General features: G+C 43.8%; 1 protein-coding gene across 1 annotated transcript in view; it reads right to left on the reverse strand.

The window, feature by feature from the left end:
- Positions 1-1,047: 1,047 nt before the first annotated feature.
- LOC106654613 overlaps positions 1,048-19,259 on the reverse strand; it is a 32,423-nt gene continuing 14,211 nt past the window's right edge. Inside the window, exons 2-5 of the mRNA XM_014374552.1 lie at positions 13,912-14,746; positions 4,606-4,969; positions 3,109-3,952; positions 1,048-3,030 (exon numbers count right to left, since the gene is read on the reverse strand). Coding sequence (XP_014230038.1) covers positions 2,335-3,030; positions 3,109-3,952; positions 4,606-4,969; positions 13,912-14,287 — 2,280 coding nt within the window. The 5' untranslated portion in view covers positions 14,288-14,746 and the 3' untranslated portion in view covers positions 1,048-2,334. The remainder of the gene's footprint in view (positions 3,031-3,108; positions 3,953-4,605; positions 4,970-13,911; positions 14,747-19,259) is intronic.

Genomic DNA, 19,259 nt, shown 5'->3' on the forward strand with positions numbered 1-19,259 from the left:
TGCTTTACGACATGCAGTGCAGTGTTTCCTAAAACTAGCGTAGAAAAATTTATATTGTAAATATATTTTAAATAATATAGTCACTATAATTTACTTCCCATAAAGAAGTAACAGCAAACGATATACTTGTTAGCAGCGCCATCTTTGGTTGTTGAAAAAAATTCTATTTTGGAACATTCGCAAAGCAAGATAATTACCATCAGTCGGTAAGTAATCGAATGTAGTACAAAAATTCATTTCATGTTGATTTTGAGATACTACTATTGAAAGATACGTACGAACACTACAAATTTCGACTTTTTCGGATGAAATATGTTCTCTTTGAAATGAGTAAAATAAAAACAATGTATTTTACCGATTCTTTGTGAAATGTAATAGCTAATTTTTATTCTGGGGGCATGGGAAACTTGTAGTTTTCGATATTATACATGTATTCGAATTTTAGTAACATTATTTAGGACTATCTATTCCCTGAAGTTCATGTCTACTGTTAATATTTGAAAAATTATTAAACAGACCAATAAGTGACGAAATGAAAAAAAAAATATCTAAAAAGCTTTCTTTAATTGTCAACTCACGATTCTCCTAACTCTTATTGATAATCCTTTGAATTAAAATCCAATGTTATCGTTAAACATGGAAAAAACCTCTGAAGAGGTTTGTTTTCTACTAATTTAATGTTAAAAAATTCGTCGGTACCCTTCAACTTGATATACTCAAAGGAATATTCTATTGAAGGATTAAAAATCGAAATTGAACATTGATGTTGGAACTAGTTTCAGAATCTCCATAGTAATTGTATTTTATGACGCAATTTGTCAAGAACTTACTCATGACTTCATTCATCCTCATAAAAGTTGGAAGAAACTTTAATAGTATCCAAAACAAAAAATCTTGAATTGTGATTGATAAATATTTTACATTACAATTCTTGAACGAATGTGTTCTAGACCATTGAACTATTTTCTTTGAACTCTTAATAGAAATTGTATAAAGATCGAAAATAAAAACTCATAGAACATATTTTATCAACTATTAGTTTATTTATTTTTCGAGGAATCATTGTTTCGCACCAAATTCGAATCAATGAAAAGAAAAACACACCTAATATCCATTGATGCTAAGGGCGCCTGTCATTGATACAAATATCTACGACAGACTTAGTGTGTGTTTATGTGTGTCTAAATACAATAATATACATATACTTTCAACGATGTTCATAATATTCATTTAATAGTAATAATTAATAATACGTATATGCACATAAGTACTTCTAAATTTGACGATTTGAAGCATACTTCTTTCTTTGTGTTATAATACTAAAGACTATTTTTTTCAACACTGAAGAAATAAACACCATATTTATATACAAAATGTAAAAAAATATCATTAAAGAAATATAAGAATCGAAATCCATTGCGGCACAACTAGCCAAAGTCTCGCTCGCCGCTTGTCACCTTCGCTATTTAGCGAAAAACGCGTAACTTTAATTGACGGACGGCTTCGCCATGACTTGAATTTTTTTCTCTTCTAAAATTTACTCTCAACGTAATTTAGCGTCGTACATAAGAACTACGAACTTATAACAAATAACATAGGCAAATCAGCCTCGCATACTCAAACAATATCACAATATCATCGACAGTCAAATTAAAGAAATTCGAGCCAATTTTGTGGCATATAATACTCTGTATTATCACAAGCGGCGCAAGACATGTGGACGTCGTGTGTAACTGCAATTGCTCGTCTCTTTTACGACTTCATTCTCACACGCGTGAGAAAAAATAATATATAACTATTTTCGACGGCTACTATTACGTAAACAATCTCGTTTTCTCGATACAGCTATAATACATCGTCGTTATGAACAAATTTTGTCAATTAAAAAAAAAAATTAATAAATAATACGTTACTTATTTATAATACGGGCTAACATTATCTGTGAATCAATAAATTTACCTATTATATGTATATTTTTTTCGTAACAACCCGGGGGTGAAGGATACGCCTATAGGTACATGATAATAATATTACTCTCGATCGAGTCGGACTGAATTTACACAAGATTCGGCGTGCAAATACGTTTTCAAACGTAAATTAGAGATATTTTTTCATCAAATTTTATTATCGTCGTTATTACTAAGCCATTGCGCGGGAAGAATGTTAAAAAAAAAAGAAAAGCCTAGAAAACTAGCGATAAACACAGCTTAAATAAACGAAATGAAAAACGCACAATGAGACACAGACACAAACATTCGACTCGTCGTTCATCACGCACACATCGGTCTGGAGAGTTCACGATCTCATTATACGATGACACTTGTGTTTGATCTTCTAAACGGTGACGCCTCTCTGGGCCAGAAGCCGTTTTCTCTGCAGCAGGCTCGGCGTCGGCGGCTCGTCGCTATCGGTCGCCTCCTGTTTGCCATTACTACCGAGCCTATTCAGCGACTCGAGACAATGGGGGGCATTATTGCTACTGGGCGACGTCGACGACGAAGATACTCGCATATTTTTCGAGCTACGCAACGACGCGTTGGCTAATTTTTTAATCGTCTCGGATATCGGACACTTGATGAATTCGGCCGGTTCATCGTCCGAGTCCGAGCTTGGCTTTGGCTTGTTGTTGTCGTTGTCGCTGTCGCCGCTGCTGCTGCTGACGCGTTGCCGATTTTGGCTTTGGCTTTGACTGCTGCTATTCACGACTTTGTTGTTGTTCGTCTCGGCTTTGACGATCTCCTCGTCGTTCATGGAGCTCTTGGGCGACGCCTCGACGTAGCCGCTCTCGTCGCTGTCGATGGCCTCCTCCTCGTCGAGCGAGCCCAGTGTGTGAAAATTGGAAATGCCGACGACCGCCGCTGCGATCGGCGCTACCGATCTGATGGTCGTTGTGTCGCTCGGACGATGATGATCGCTGATTGGTGCGGTGGGCGAATCGAGTTCGTCGCAGGAATTGTGACACGACAAGCGAGACGTCATCATCTTCAGCATGTCGTCTCTTCGAGCCAATAACGCTGCGTAACTGTCGTTCTGTAATAATACAAGCACAAAATAAACATCCACTCAAATATAGTCCCTCAAATCTTACGAGTTTGAATCGATTCGTACCTGTAATCTCGACGGTGACTGCGGATGATGGCCCTCGCCCTGCGGACTAAAATCGACGATCTCGTCCATCACCTCCGGATCTTCAAAGTCAAAGAAATTCTCGTCGCCGGTGGTACAAGTGACACCCGTCGTTGTCGTTGTCGTGCCAACTGTCGTCATGGTCGTCGTACTGACCGTCGTCTCGTCCTGACTCATTTCCTCCTCCTCTTCCTCCTCTTCGTCGTCTTCGGTAGGTTCGTTTCTCGAGAGCGAATAGTTGCTGCTGCTTCGCGACCTGACCCTCGACACGCGGCAGTTCCGCCGACGGAACCGTGGACTGTCGTTGCAGCTCATCATGAAGCCGGGCGAGCCCTCGCTGTTGCGCCTCGGCGACACCGTCATCGCGGCCGTCAGCGCCGAGCCCGGGCTCTGCTTCTTCATCCTCAGGTGCGAGTCCTCCTCGATCGGTATGTGGGAATCTTCGCTGCTCGAGACTCGCTCCTCGCTGTTGGCCGTACTGGCGGTCTCGCAGCCGCTCGATATGCTGCCGTTCTCGTCGCTGCTCGACAGCTGATCGGCGTGCTGGTGCTGCATCTGCAGCGCCTCGAGGAGTCGCGCCAGCCTCCAGCTCTCCTGCTCGTGCTGCCAGCTGCACGAGCGCCTGAACTCGAGGCCCTGGCGCAGCTGGTCGAGGAAGGCTCGGCCCTCCTGCTCCTCGGCGGCGGCGTCCTCCTCGATCGCCGACAGCTTCGGGGCGCTCTTCGAACGCTCGAGCGGCGGACGGTAATTCGAGCCGCCCGTGCTGAGCAGCAGCTTTCGCCGGGGCAGCGACGGGTTCTCGTAAACTGCGTTGGCCAGCGATAATCTGCGTAAGAGAACGATGTTCGATTATTTATTGGGTTATTATATGCGTTGCCGATTTTTTTGCCGATCCGCGGAGCGCGTTTATTATGCAGCACTGCCGAGGATTTATGTATGACTTGTAATTGTGCGAGAGAAATCGCGTCAGGTCGGGAGAAAGTTGAATCGGCAATTTTTTATCCGTGGAAAGGATCGATTCCACTTTGTTGAAATATCGATTGCAGCCGAGAGTGAGCGTGGAATATGTTGTTACAATTACAAGTAATAACTATCCCGCGTTTATACAATAATGGGCAACGCTACTTTCAAATATGCATGTCTTTGAATTTCCATCGACTGATCAGATGTTTGGAAATGTCTAAAATTCCTTCAAATCTTACACGTTGAATTGTAAATTGATAAACCGATCGTTAAAAGTTATTTCTGATCATAGTTATAAAACACTTGAAGACTTTTTTATGTGATAAGGTGATTGACTTTTGAACTCTCAATGCAGATACAAACATTTTAATTGTTCAACTTTTTATCTATCTTCACAAGGTCTGATGAATGATTCCACGTAAGGTCAATGTAATTTTAATAAAGTGAATTTTTGTTAAGAGTCTTCAAGTGTTTTATAACTATTCCATAGCTTTGTAAAAATGTAAAATAATTTACCTGGCATTCTGTCTGGAAACCTTGTCCCTCCTGAACTCGAGCAGTGCCTGATGCAACCTCGCGTTCAGTATCTGTGCAAGCCTCCTCGCCGTCGACTCTTTGGAGCAGATGGCCGCGTGACAGCGCAACTCGGGCCTCAGCCGCCTACCCTCGTGTCTGTATACCCAGACGAAGAGCCGGGGATGGGACGCGGGTGCTGTGCAATAGGTGACGCGATGTGCCCAGTACTCGGTGAGGCCGTGATCCTTGGTCGTGGCCGTGAGACCGCCGTTCGTCACCGTCAGCCGCATCAGCACATCGGGACGATTGCTGCCGACGTAATTGCGCCAGAGCGTAGACACGGGCTTCTCCACGCAGCCCTCGCCTGTAACAGCAACAACGAAAAAAAGAGCAATTAGAGAGGGATTTATCAAAAAGTAAAATCGTGAGAAGAGAAAAAAAGTGCGGCGCAAATCACTGCGGCGAGCATTAGAATTTCGCGCGCGCCTACCAGCTACATCCCTTAATTTTCTCTGCTGCTGCATGCCTAACGCACAATTAAATAACGCATAGAGATACAGCGAGAGCTGCCCCGGAAAGAGCAATCAACACGCAACAGGTAAAACAAAAGTCGGTGTACAAGGAGCTGCTGCTGCTGCTGCTGCATAGAAGGAGGAGAAGAGATCGGCTAGGGAGGAAGAGGAGCTGAGAGGAGGAGGGGGAGAGGGGAAGGATCAAGTTCCTGCAGCAGTAAGTATAGTTAGTAGTCTCGAGGCATGAGTGCACACACACAGCAGAGCGGCGGCGCGCAGAGAGAAAGAGGAAGTTCACGGCGCAAAGTGGAGCACCAGACGAGCCGAGCCGAGCAGCAAACTTTTGCCGTTATTTACTTTTTCTTAACGTACACACGTACGTACGTACACAGCGCACAAGTGCTGCTGCTGCCGTTGGCTGCCGTGGAGAAGAGAAAGCACCTGATAAAATGTTGACCTGTTGTTTTCGGCCAGGCGAGCGTTTCGCGCATTTTCTTTGCACTGAATTGCTGCTGCTCGAGAGATAGAGAGAGCACGTATATTACCAACCATTCGAGGTCGGTCGAGGAGCAACACATACACACATACACACGTAAAAATATGAGAAAATATTATTTCCATCCGTATATTATAGTCGTCTTGCGCGACCCGGAAGCAGGAAGACAATTATTATTATATATTATATGGCTCTTCTCCCTGCGCACTGCTGCTGCGCCTTTGCAAATATATTAAAGATAATATTGTGTCCCTATAAAACACATTCACTCGCACGCAAGTTCCTTCAAGGTGGTCAACAATCGTCTTAAATACCGACCGCATTCCTATATACTACGTATATTAACTACGTGTGTGTGTGCACAAGGAGCAAACACATTAACTTCGTTTTTTTTTTCTCAAGTATTGTATGTATATGTACGCGAGTATGACTTTTCATTTTTCGTCGTCTTGGTCAGAGAGCAAGTACAATATAGAGCCGAACTTATTTTTTTACTTAGTTTCGTTACACAGCATCCTGCAGAAAGTTCGTTTGTTCAAGCTCCACTCTCGGGGCAACTACTGCGCATTTAGATTATAGGTTTTCTTATCGACCACTTGACATCTCTCACGTTTTTTCTCTCTTTCTCTGTCTTGTCTCGTCTCTCTCTCTCTCTCTCTCTCTCACTGGCGTGTGGCACCACACACGCGACGACGTAGTTGTACGAGGTAAATCTGCGAGAAAACCGACGGTTTTCTTACGACAAATGTTTTGTGGTAATACATCTTCGTGCTGATGTGTGTAAATGACAGATGATCGTCTCTGGGATATAGTGTATTAGGTAATTAACATTTTTACTAAGCGCAAAGCATTTCGCGATTGCACTGTCAGCGTAATCATTAATCCATGACACTTTTATCAATGCAAAAAACTTACAGAGCTGATCGCGCGACTTATTGCACACGGACGAGACCAATTAGAGTCTCGAAAATTTCGTCGCTATACACGTAACACAAAAAGTCGTTAAAACGCGCGACGATTACGTTTATAGTCTCGCGTGCAAATAAAGACGCGAGGCGAGTATAAAAATTTTAAGGATATAATGGCAGGCAGTCAATGTTTGGTCTTGATAATCTATGCCATCCGCGACGAGTCGAAAAAAAAGGCGTTAATAAATTAAATATAAAACAAAAAAAAAACGTCACAGGCTGACGCTGACGCGACCGCAGGTGCGCCGCCGACTGCACACATACACCGATCGCAACTCGTGCGTTTCCTTCCATATAAAAACGTTTATTTTATATGCACTCATTGATACAATCATCGTTGCGATTTGTTTTCCTTTTTTTTCCGATAGCCGTGTAAAATGACGTACGCGCACACACTCGATACATTAGATAAGAAACGATAAAAACACACGGCGGTAGCAGCAGTGGAGGTGCGAGAATCTCTTTTTGCAGTTGGCAGCTAAATTAACTGTATCCCACCTAGATGTGTGTGTAATATACAGTCGGACGCGCAGCGCAACTCGACTCCCCGAGTCAAGTGCATCATGTGTGTGTGTGTGTGCAGCGGCGAAGAGCAGCAACACACAACGAGCGAGATGCTTATCGACGCTCATATATATACGTATACTTATGACGCAACTATTTTCTATTTGTATTTAATTTAATGCGACGCGAGTAATATAATGTAATAAAAGAAATTATTCACGGCCCCGTGAGTATTACGTATATATATGCGATATTAACAAACGGAGAGATCCAAAGTTTTGCATATTCACCGTGTACATTATTATCATATTACGTAGTAAATAAAAGAATCGAGCTTCAATATACAATTGATCGAAGAACTTAGCGTATACAGGTATATGATATATTAGAAAAAAATGCCAATAAGCGCGTCATTGCGACTCTCGCTCGCTCGCGCATTATAAAACGGTATAAATACCATCACGCATTTCGATATTAACCTCTTGGAAAGTCGATCGAATGTAGGTTGACGTCCTTCTCAGTCGTATGCACATTAAATACCTGCGCACAGCATACATACACGAGCAGTGAGCGCGAGAGCTGCAGCAGCGTGAAATGAGTATATGGCCTGAAGCGATGCAGATATATTATATACACACGCTACACATAAGTAAGCGCGACTGTTGCTGCCGGCGGCGGTGCGGCCAGCGTCGCAGCAGCACGGGAAAGTGCCCACACACGTATAGAACTGCCATATGTATACACGGTGCAGGACCCCCATATATATATCGTATCGGCGGCTCTCGATTGCTGCAGTGCGCAGGCCATTTCGAGATCGCGATCGGAAATAAAAGCGAACGTTACGTGCTGTATATGTACGTATGTACGTGTGTGTTGCAGTGGAAAAGCCATCGTCGTGTAAGACTTTTCTTTATAGTTTTTCTTTTAGAGATAGAGCTAAGCCGAGGGCCGAGGGGACGCGGCCTTTATTGGCGCGCTGATAAATGCTCTTATGTATATACTCTCCAAGGCGCCAATGTCGTGATTTTATGTACTTTTCTCGCTTGCTATATAGACGTCGTCGTCCAAGCGTTGACTTTTTTCCCTTGCTTTATCTTATAACCAAAGCCTGCCTGCCTGACTGCATGTAGTACCTATATACTATCGACGCACATGCACACACTGGAGCTCGCGCGCGCCTTATCGTGGCGCTTGATCGCCATTCGCATGTTATAAGCGGACTCTCGACTCGCTGCTGCTGCTTGTATGCACAGCTCGCGCGTATTATACCATGGGAAAAAGTTCACGCGGAAAATCTGCGCGCAGGTGGAATTCGAGGCGCTCGCGTAACTTCCCAATGATCCCGCCGATTTTTCATCGATGTTTATTAGAGGCCTCTGGGTGCTTTTTTGACGCGTGCACGCAGCGATGCCCGCCTATAATAGTTGCTTCGGATCTCTAAACATCGCCCGGTAGCGCACGAGGAAATGACATTTACGTTTATATATCATAGACACGCGCACTGCGCTAACACCTCGTGTGCACACACGCGGAGTAGCGAGAAAATGTCATGGCCATGCTGTGTATGTGTAATATAACCGAGGATCGACGTGTTTCGTGCGTACGTCGGGATACACGTGCTTCGCTCGATCATGATCGTTTATCAATAATGTGTTTCGCGTCGCGCTCGATACGTATAATGTTTGTTTACATCGCGACTCCTAGTTTAAATTTAGACTTATAACGCGGATGTTTTTAAACACGTGCGTACGTACAGCACCTTATTATTATTACTTTCCTGCCTGTTACTGCCTATACTGTGCTGTTTATATTATAATATTATTACACGCCTATCGGCGATCGTAATTACGAGAAAAAAATTTTGCTATAAAGCTCTCTCGTACGGCTAAAAGTTTCCTTAATTCGATCACGATAAAGACGATCGTACTGTGTGTACTATTTTAAGATATGGAAAAAAAGATATAAGTAATTGGAAAATTATTGCAACTCGCGATCACGTCGTTGCGTATATGTGTATATCATACTCGAGTTTCGCGATAATCGAAGATCGTATACCGATTTCGATTACGCACGGCCGACAACGGAAATTGACGCGAAATCGCAGCACACATGCATAAACCATCCCGCGTGATTACAAAATATATGTGTGTGTCCAAGCTGCTGCGCGTGTATACCGGGAACTTATCCGAGCTGCGCGCGCGTGTGTCAACTTCATATGTACGAAACTTGCCGATTAGCGATCGTCGTAAATAAATGGTCAATTAACGCGAGTCCATAGGAGCACTGATTTTTCTACCTCGATTTTGCAGCCATCGAGTTCATCAAACTGCGTGCAGCAACAGGAGCAGGCAATTAACAGGCCCCGATAGGAACAGCCTCTAAATTTCTCTATTTTGCGCGGCGGCATCGTGAGTAGGTACTACTATAGATATCTGTACACAGACTTTAAAAGCCTCCGCATTGGCTCGTGTGTGTGTGTGTGTGTGCATTAAATATATACACAAAGCCGATCCGCGCGCGGGAGAAAGTAGCTCCACGGTCAACGTACTCGCGAGGTATTCCCCCCTCGCCACCCGATCTTCGGTACCGCATGCACTGCAAGTATAAGGCCCAAACTCGATGAAGAGGAAAACAAAAAAAAACTTGCACTGCGGATGCTGTGCAGTTTTTTTTTTTTTTTTTTTTAGGTAACGAGCCGTTCGCACGATTTCTTCGCTTTTAATTGGGAGAAAAGCGCGAGCGTTATATATACATACGTATTACCCTTGACGAGTCGCTATTCATTCGACGCCGTTATATAGCAAAGCGGCCGATGATGATGAACTATTCACCGCACGACGTCGCTGGAAATGACAAAAACTTTTCCCCAGAGGAGCAGGAGGAGGAAAACGAAATGGTAGAAACTCGTGCGCGCGCGAGTGTACAGCAGTGCACGAGCAGCGGCGTCAAGCGATCGTTGATTAATTGATCGATATGCGGTTAGTTTTTTTTTTTTACCAAGGTTCCGACGCGATTGCGTAATGGTATAGTACGTAGAGAGCTTTTAAACCGAGAAATGTGTCACTAGAGAAAGATAATCGTGTCGATGTTATTCATCGAGCGTTTTTTGCTTCGCAAAAATTGATTAATAATACTCGTTGTCTCATTTTTTTTTCATTTTGACGGCTATGTATTTGAATTATACAAGCGAACAAATAGCACGCCTCGTGCGTCCTTATAGCAATATTTTACCGCATCATTTACAAATTGTACCGACGAGAACCGAATGAAAGCTCGATAGAGCGAGTTTGAGGCCTTAATTATTCTCGCGTAACGCATCGCCGGATTTCCCGTATGTGTGTATCGATTGACAACATCGCGCGCACAATTTTGCAGCTGAGGGTGTCCACGCAACACGTGTCGTTGCATCGCTATAGAACGAATTGCATTTACCGATTTGCGATTCAAATTCCCAACGACTTTTTTCAATTAGTCAGTCAGTCATTCTCCCCCTGACGATTATAATCGTTGCATTATCTTTGTTTCCTCGTCCTCCGATATTCCCGCGCTATTGGGTTTTTTGGCGCGCAAAATTTTCTAGAAGATCGTCTGTCTTGTGCCACGCTCATCTATATCCACGTCGCGTCTATCAACTTAAATTACCATCTGTATATATAAAATGTCGCTTTGCGCTGCAGCAACTTTAATAATATCAATTGCGAGCGTGACCGGTCGCGTGAGTGCACGAGTCGTCGCGCGCGGCACGAGTAGCTCTAGAAACGTCGAGGCGCCAATTGATACGCTTTTACGGAGAATCGGATTTATCGGATCGCTGTTGTATGCACGCGAGACGTTACGTTTTTTCGCAACTCGAGCACGCGTATAAAATATCGTCTAAACTTGAATTTCAGCCGAGCCGCGGCACAGGTTAGTCAAGACACGCGGGAGGAGCTTGCGCAAAAATCAGGAAGAAAGTTTCGCCGCAACGAGGAAATTCCATCGTGCGTGTGTGTGATAAGCGACTGTACCGGTTGACTTTTTTTTTACTTGCTCCAGCTTCCACGTGGAAGTGAACCGCTGCTTCAGGAAATACGTCCTGCAAGCGATGTGTGTGTATATAAGAAAAAAAATAGACGCGGTGCTTGTTATTGTTCGCCGAGCTGCAGCAGTTTATATAAATTAATTAATAACAAACGGATGGATATAAAATCGATTGAAATCTATCGACTCGAGTCACAGCACAGAAGAAAAACATGTTGCCATGCAAGATCCGATATCAATAAGATCCTGAAGGCATCATGTTTATTTACAAAAATCTCCGGCTTATAAATCCTTATTTTTCGAGCGAGAGTGAGAAACTTGTATATTTTCCATCGCGTCTCGCTCGCGGACGTTGAATAATGAGGCTGCGCGTGGAATACCACGTCGGGACCCTCGAGGGGGCAGCCCGCGAGCAGCAGCTTTTGCCTTTAATCATACAGGTCCGAAAATACACTTGAAATTTTGCGCGCAACTAAAAATAAAGATACGTAACGCGGCAATTTAAGCGCGTGCGCGGAAAAACTTTCACTTTCTCTTGCTCTGGAGCAGCATGAGCAGCAGCAACAACAAAACAATGCATCTCTCTCGCGACTGACACGCGCGTTACGCCCATGAACGTCAAAGTAACAAACAAAAAAGAAACAAGTCAACTTGCTCCACGGCGTGAGCGCGCGTAGCATTGCTATACTTGAAAGGTGAATTTTTTGCTGCTTCCGCGCGCGCGCGCGAAAACGCGAAAGAGCAACTTTTTAAATACAAGTACGTACGTATGCTCGAGCAATAATATGTAACATGTATAAATCTCTTATCGTTGCTTTTACGCATTTCACGCATGCCTGCACATTTCGACCATAAGTGCGAAACGAGCGATTAATTAATTTTCCGATACGTAGCGTCTAGCTACGAAGAGCTCGTATTGATTTTTCATCCTAATTGACTCATACGTATGACACGGACGATAAAACACATGTAGCAATTATTGTTAACGCGGTGACTATTGTAAATTTTATAAATAAATCACCGATTATACAGCCGATAAATCGATAAGATTCGAACGCGCGCGTTCGTACGTTATATACTTATCGCGTTATCGCGCGCAAAATTACTATTCTTTTAATAAAAAAAAAATTGAATTTATTTTTGTTTGTTAAACTCTTTTCATCATCATCGTCGTTAACAACCCATGAGAGAGGCTCGAGCGCTGTAATTTTTTTTCCATTTAATTTACCTCGCGTAATCGCGCGTAAGCGCTTATTTACCGTATTTTTTTTCTTCTTTTTATATGTTTGTACGACTTTATCGGCGCGCTGATTTAATAATAATAAATATACACATTTGTCACAGCTCTCGATTTGTCATATTATCCACACAGCAGAGAGATAGATACGTCAAGATTTGCCCGAAGATTATACACGTTTATTGTATTATGTATTGCTGCTACGAATGGACACGAAGAGTTTAGCGAGCGCCATCGGTATGAAATCGCGCGAAAATTCACACGTATCGCGCGTGTGTGTGTATACATTCGCGTGTTCCCGCGATGATGGATATAATGTTTGGACATTTGCCTGTCTCCATCCTAACATTATTACGTATGCGTGAGCGTGTGTGACAAGCGCCAACTGCCGCGAGACACCCGAGGATTATGTACGTACTCGCGAAATCGATCGAGTCGGTGTAAGATGATGTATTCGATAAAGTAAATACGATATTTACAAAGGATGATGATTCATCGATTCGCAGTTGCCGCCGACGACGACGACGACGATGTTTCAAATATAAGTCTGTGTGTGTGGGTGTGTGTATGTCTCGGCACGCACACGGATGCATATGCATCTTCACGTATTTTCCGCTGATAATCTTGTGTATGCATGTGCAAGCCACGATAGAGAGGCATGTCTTCATATGAAACTTGGCCAATGTATCGATGATTCTAAGAAGATGCGAGAATCATCATCATCATCATCATTATTATATTACAAAAGCTATTCGCGACATCGAGTATAGTATACACGAGCATGTAGGACATTTAAATAATCGAGCACGCGACCGACTACTGTCAGCTGCACAGCTGCTGCAATGTTATACTATAATGTAAATCGGTCATCGTTTATTGTCGTGTATTACACGATGGACACTTGGGATTTTATAAACGATAGAAATGTCGATACACGTAATGGCGTATGTGACACACTATCGGCTTCTGACCCATCCGAAAAGAATCGTTTACTGCTCGCTATTTAAGCGGTGCCTGCACATGACTGTATAAGATGAAATGCACCTCGTGCGCCGTATTATACGATAACGAGCGAGTGCCACGACCGATAAAAATTCACACGATCGATTTGATTTTCTGCGCGATTGTTTTCGGGTTTTTTTTTTCTTCTTCTCCTCTTACAACTTATACGCGAATGCATGTAAACTCGCGCAATGTAACTGCAATTACAAAATAATGCGCGTGCAGCATTGAGCAATCGCACCGCAGCCCGAATTTCATCAATCTCCGGAAAGCAAGGCAAAATTCGCGAGCTAAATGGCATATATTTCATTGCGCTTTTCTCCATAATATAATACGAATTCGTCTGTATATATAAAAAAAAAGGAGTTTCACGTATACAGTTGAGGCTATTAATGCATATATACACGCGGTGTATTACCTAATGCTTGCATTACACGGAGCTGCAGCGTAGGCTAATATACGACCCGTGTATACATTCACTTTGATGTAATGCTACGTATACACACACACACACATAGATCATAGAGAATTCGAAGAAGCTTATTTTATACATTATGACGAGCTTACCTTTGGCCCAACCGGTGAGGACGTTGCCCAGATAGGCGACTTTGTAGGTCGGATCGTACTCTGTGATGGAGACGTTGCCTCGGTGCCGCCTCCACAATTTGCCGAGGCCCCTCTTTAAACTCTTGAGAGTCCTGGTGCCGATCTCCGAGGCGCCGACGCTCGTCGACGTGCTGCCGCTGCTCAGGCTCAGCCGATCGACCGAGTCCAGGCTGCCGCGGCGGCTGCTGCTGCTCAGCTGCATGCAATAATCGCTACCGGCGCTGACACCATTATTGCTCGACGATTTCGAATTGATGCCGTTGCTCGCTCGATTGTTATTGCAACTGCTATTGTTGGTTTTCGGCGGCTCGGCCACCACGTCGCCCAACGACTTCATTGTGTTTTACGATTGTCTTTGTTTTGTTTTGTTTTTTCGTTAATTCGAGCTCTCAGACTCGTGTGTCTTTATTGTAGCACGCGGGTTAACACACTACTGAAATTCGAACGACGACCGTTGCTCTGGTTTTACGCATCGGCAAAACTATACTACTGCACTAGACCGGAAACAGCTCGATTGGTCGTCGATCGGTCATCGCGTCGCGAGCGCTGACCGCTTATTGAGCTCCGCTAGTGGTTGCCTCGGCGGCACGAGCGTCGCCGTCGACGACAACGACATTATCTCTCTTCTCTTTTCCCCCACCTACGCGGCACAGCGTTACACCGCGACGCAGCGAAGAAAAACCAGCCCTGATCTTCTCTCTTTCTCACACACTCGCGCACACTCTTGAGCTTCTTGTCTTGTTATAATCTCTGCTGCTGCTACTGCGTTTGTTCCTTCTTCATATGACCGAACGTTCTGGAAGCAAAAAAATAAATTTCGAGGATTAGAGTCATGTTGAAAACGTATATAATGTTATATATGATATGTGCGTGCTGTGTCAATTTGTAGAAATGACCTTTGGTCTATATGTTTTATTGTATTGGCGCGAAGCTTCGAGGTTCGGGCGGGATACTATAAATGTGATAGTCGACGCAGTGGCGGCGACGTTAACCTTCGACTGCATTATACATGTATAGAGGAATTCGTTAGCCTTTGTAAATTTCAGATTCAGTACGATCATGAGCGCCTTTGTTTGTACACACACGCGCGCGACGAGCCAAGCTCTTATTATTATTTTTTTTGTTACTTTATATGCACAATAAAAATTGATTTATTTTTATTTTTATTCTCTCTTCTTTTTTTTGTATCTTCGATCCGCGTCTTCCTCTCTCGCGCGAGAGAGTTTATAAATCAAGGTAAACGAGGGACTGGCGCGAGACGAGGCAATTTATATAGCAGCAGCAGCAGTAGCAGAGCTTTTCCAGATGCTGCTGCTGCGCTACAAACACATACTCGTCGTCGTCGGCGGCAGCAGCTCGCTTCCGAGATAGCGGAAAGTGCTCTCCGCTCTAGCGCAGCAAATATATGCTAATTGCCGCGCCGGGGAAAAGCAAGTGCAAATTTTACTGCCCCATATGGTGGATATATAACATTTTTACTATCTCGATCATTTTTCCCTGCAGCAGCACGACAATTAGCCCCACTCGCAAATTTACTTGTAAAACTTTATACGTTTTATGTAAACATAAGTTCATGGTGCGTGTATAATAACGACGTCTATATGGACGTATGCGAAAAATTCGACTCGACTCTGCGCGTCGAGTACTCGTCGACGACATTTTTCCGCGCGTCGTTCAGTAATAATACAACGTTATGTGCTTTATGTGTGTCCATTCGAGCCGTCGATAATTACACGACGAACTGCGGTGCGATCTTTATGCAAAGTAAGTTACGCGCGCATCATCGTCATATTGTGTCGCGAGCGGAGAAAAAAAAAAGAAAATCGTTGTATTATTGCTTGCGACGATCATCGGAGCATAATCGATGATTGCGCGCGTCGCAGTTATAAATCGGAAAAGTCACCTTTACTTCCTGGCTCTTTCCTATACATCCAACATTGCGAATCGTGCAGTGCACGACGTAACTCGCGCAAAAAGTCCCCAATCTCGCTCGAACAAATATGCAGACCGAGTAGCCCATTGTGTATAACAAATTACTCAATCGCATGACGCGCATGGGACCATTCGGTTGGTACGCGGGCGCCGCGCGATTATGTGCGTCGTAGCGCGTATCGCTTTTCGAGCATTATATGGTAGTAGTAAGAAGTTTTCTCTTCTTCTGCCGCGCGCATACAGTCCTGCAATTTGGCCTTTAGCTTTCTAACTCGTAGCAGTAGTAGTTGTACATCTCTGTGTGGCAGCCTACGGACTTTGGACGTGTGGTTATACGTGCCTGCGATGCACTCTTCTTGGTGGTGGCGGCTTATAATGCTCGTGGTCGCCGACGACGAAGACGACGACGAGAACTATTAAAGACAGCAGCGGCAGCGAGTTTTATGTAAGCCCGAGACAAGAAGAAGAGGAATTTTTACCCGAGAAAGGATTATTACTATCTTTGTACGGCGAAGGATGAAAAATGCAGATTCTTTTTCGGTGCGCGGACGCGATTGCGCAAGGATCTCTTGATTGGAACGTCTCTAATCGGTATAAACGTACGAAATATTTCGCAACTTTATAGAGACGTGTCGAAGCTAATGGCCGAGCGTGCCTTTTACAATACACACGCACAAAAATTGCGCAAAAATGCATGCTCATCCGTGCAGTAGTAGAAGAATTTGCCTCGACCGTAGGCCTGCAGCTATGCGCCGGCGTTGACGCGAACCTGTGATATGTATAAGTATGCGTGACAAAATTTTCACGTGTCACCGCGAGTCTCATAATACGAAAACCGAGTCGACCGACCGCAGTCATACGAGCGTATCACGAAAGAGAGAAGCTCATCTCGTCGACCTTGCTTCGATATAGTTGCCGATGGCGCGCTTTTATCCATACACTCGCGAAAAATATAATAATTATTTCGTCGAAACTGGTTGCGCATGACGTCGCGCGATCGGCAATATTCGACAAACTATATTTTACGTGCGCCACGAGCACAGCCTCTGCTGTATATCGTATATAGTATAAGAGAGCAGAGACCGACGTACGTATATACATTATAACGAACTGCTTATCAAGACGTGTGTATACGACGATGACAGGTCGCCAAGCTTAAATAGGTAGCGAACTGTCGTGTAGATCGCGACACACCGGAAACTTTCTCCGCGAAAACGATACACTGCGCGTCAAGCTGCTGTTGACTCGTTATGATTATTATTATTATTATATACTTTTCTAGCGACGCTTAAAAAAACTGCAGCGTATCGTTTTTCGTTTTGTATGCACACCGCGACTCGAATGCGACGCACACGTGACTCCAAATAAATAAACGCTCGCGTCGAAATTATTTTTCTTCGTGTTGTATCAATCGTCTATACGTTCTATATAACACGTGTGTACACGTGAGCAGACTCGCCGATTAACCTCGAGCTTTATGTTATTATGCATTTTCGAATTATCGAGGAATTCGAGCGACTCGAAAACGAAATTTTCACGCGTTCATAGGCTCGAGAGAGATTAAAAAAACTACGACACACAAATATTATTGTCGCTCGAACGGTGCAGATGTTTGAGCGATGCATCAGGATTCGGCGCGAGCTTGCGCGACTTTGCTTTGATTCGCGCGGTGTGCAGACGCAAACAAAAAAGAATCCCAAAGAAGACGCGAACAATATATGTATATTATACATTCGCGACTGGAAACGATCGAACGACAAAAGAGGAGACAAATTCGTCATTGAAAATTATCATTACCATCTGTCGTCATCTTTATCGTTACGACGATCAATTGTCTGTCTTGTCCGCGTGTGTATGTGTGTGTGCGTGCGTTCTTTTAACGAACCACCACTACCAGCAACTCCATCGCACGCGAAGGACGGTCCTCGCGCGTAGTCGTCGTCGTCGATCGCGCGCACTTCCCAATTTTCCAAACGTCGTCGTGTATATATATAGTCGACGGTCGTTTTGGTTTCTTCCACGTGCGTCAATTTTCGCTCGAAATCCATTATACACACACACACGATGCTTACTCTCTCATCCCCTTCTTATTGGCGTTCATGTTTTTTTCTCTCTCTTTTTAAACGACGATCATTATACGCGCTATTGTCGTCTTACGTGCAGCGAATGCCCAATATTATTAACCACTGCTGCTGGCCACGACGCTTTACAATGTGCGTATTATAGATATAGAGATGAAGAGGACAGAAGAAGAAAAAACCCCGGGAAGATAAAGACCCGGGCTCGTTGGCGCTGATCACGTATGCAAGCGTCGTTGATTGTCTCTCTCTCTCTCTCCTTATTTTTTTCTCTCCAGTTCTCGACGACGAGCCTTTGCTGGTCGCGAGCGCGATTATTCTTTTCTTCGGCGTAGCAGCAGCAGCAGCAGCAGCAGCAGCATACATCCGAGCCACGTTTTATAATGGAATTTTCCGCGAGAGAGCAGCGAGCGAGCGTGCTGAGGCATGGTGCAAGAAAGCAAATGATATACATATATCTATATATTTGTGAGAGGAATTTTTTCAACATTTTTTGCTCGCGCGACGCCACTGCCACTGCCGCTACCGATGTGTGTAGAGCTGGATCGGTATTTTACACAAGTTATATTGTGCGCTTATATATATGTGTGTGTGTGTGTAAGTACGTGCGGTGCTGCGCCGCGGCGGCGGCTGTCATACATTTTCCGGACGAGTTAATTAAACTGTCAAAGATTTTTCGAGGTAAAAAATTACCAATCGAATATGCATAATACCAATGAGCCGAATGTATTGCCATATTTTTTCTTTTTTTTTCTTTTTTCTTTTTTTTCAGACGAATGACGTTAGAGCTATACTCGTACACAATTTGACGATACGAGCAATTTTTCAAATTGATGGTACGCCGAATGTTATATTTGATGCGATTTGAAGAAGGCTCCGAGAATCGTCTTGAAGACTTGCCAACGGAGTTTTTACTGAATTATCATATAGCCGAGGCCTGCAAATATTTGATCGAGGGCAGTCAAAATAAATGAGCCTCGCAGTATACAATATATAAAAGTAGACAAAATAAAATATATACGAAGTTTGGGACTATACGACTGAGACTTTCCTCGTTATATACGTCGACGATCAGCTCACCGTGAGATGTATATTTATAATTCACGAAAAAAAAAGAAAAAAAGAAGCACAGCAGCATCCGTCGATCGGTTAATGAGCATGATTAATTTCCAGTGTGTGTGTGTGTGTGTAATATAAAAAAGCAACAGCAGCAGCGGAAAATCGAGAACCGCGCTAACGGCCGCGTTGATTATTAAAGTTGACATACTATGTCGAGTGTGTTTGTGTTCGTGTACATAT

Source organism: Trichogramma pretiosum, unplaced genomic scaffold, assembly GCF_000599845.2.
Source record: "Trichogramma pretiosum strain Unisexual culture from Peru unplaced genomic scaffold, Tpre_2.0 scaffold46, whole genome shotgun sequence".
NCBI classification, from domain to species: Eukaryota; Metazoa; Arthropoda; class Insecta; order Hymenoptera; family Trichogrammatidae; genus Trichogramma; species Trichogramma pretiosum.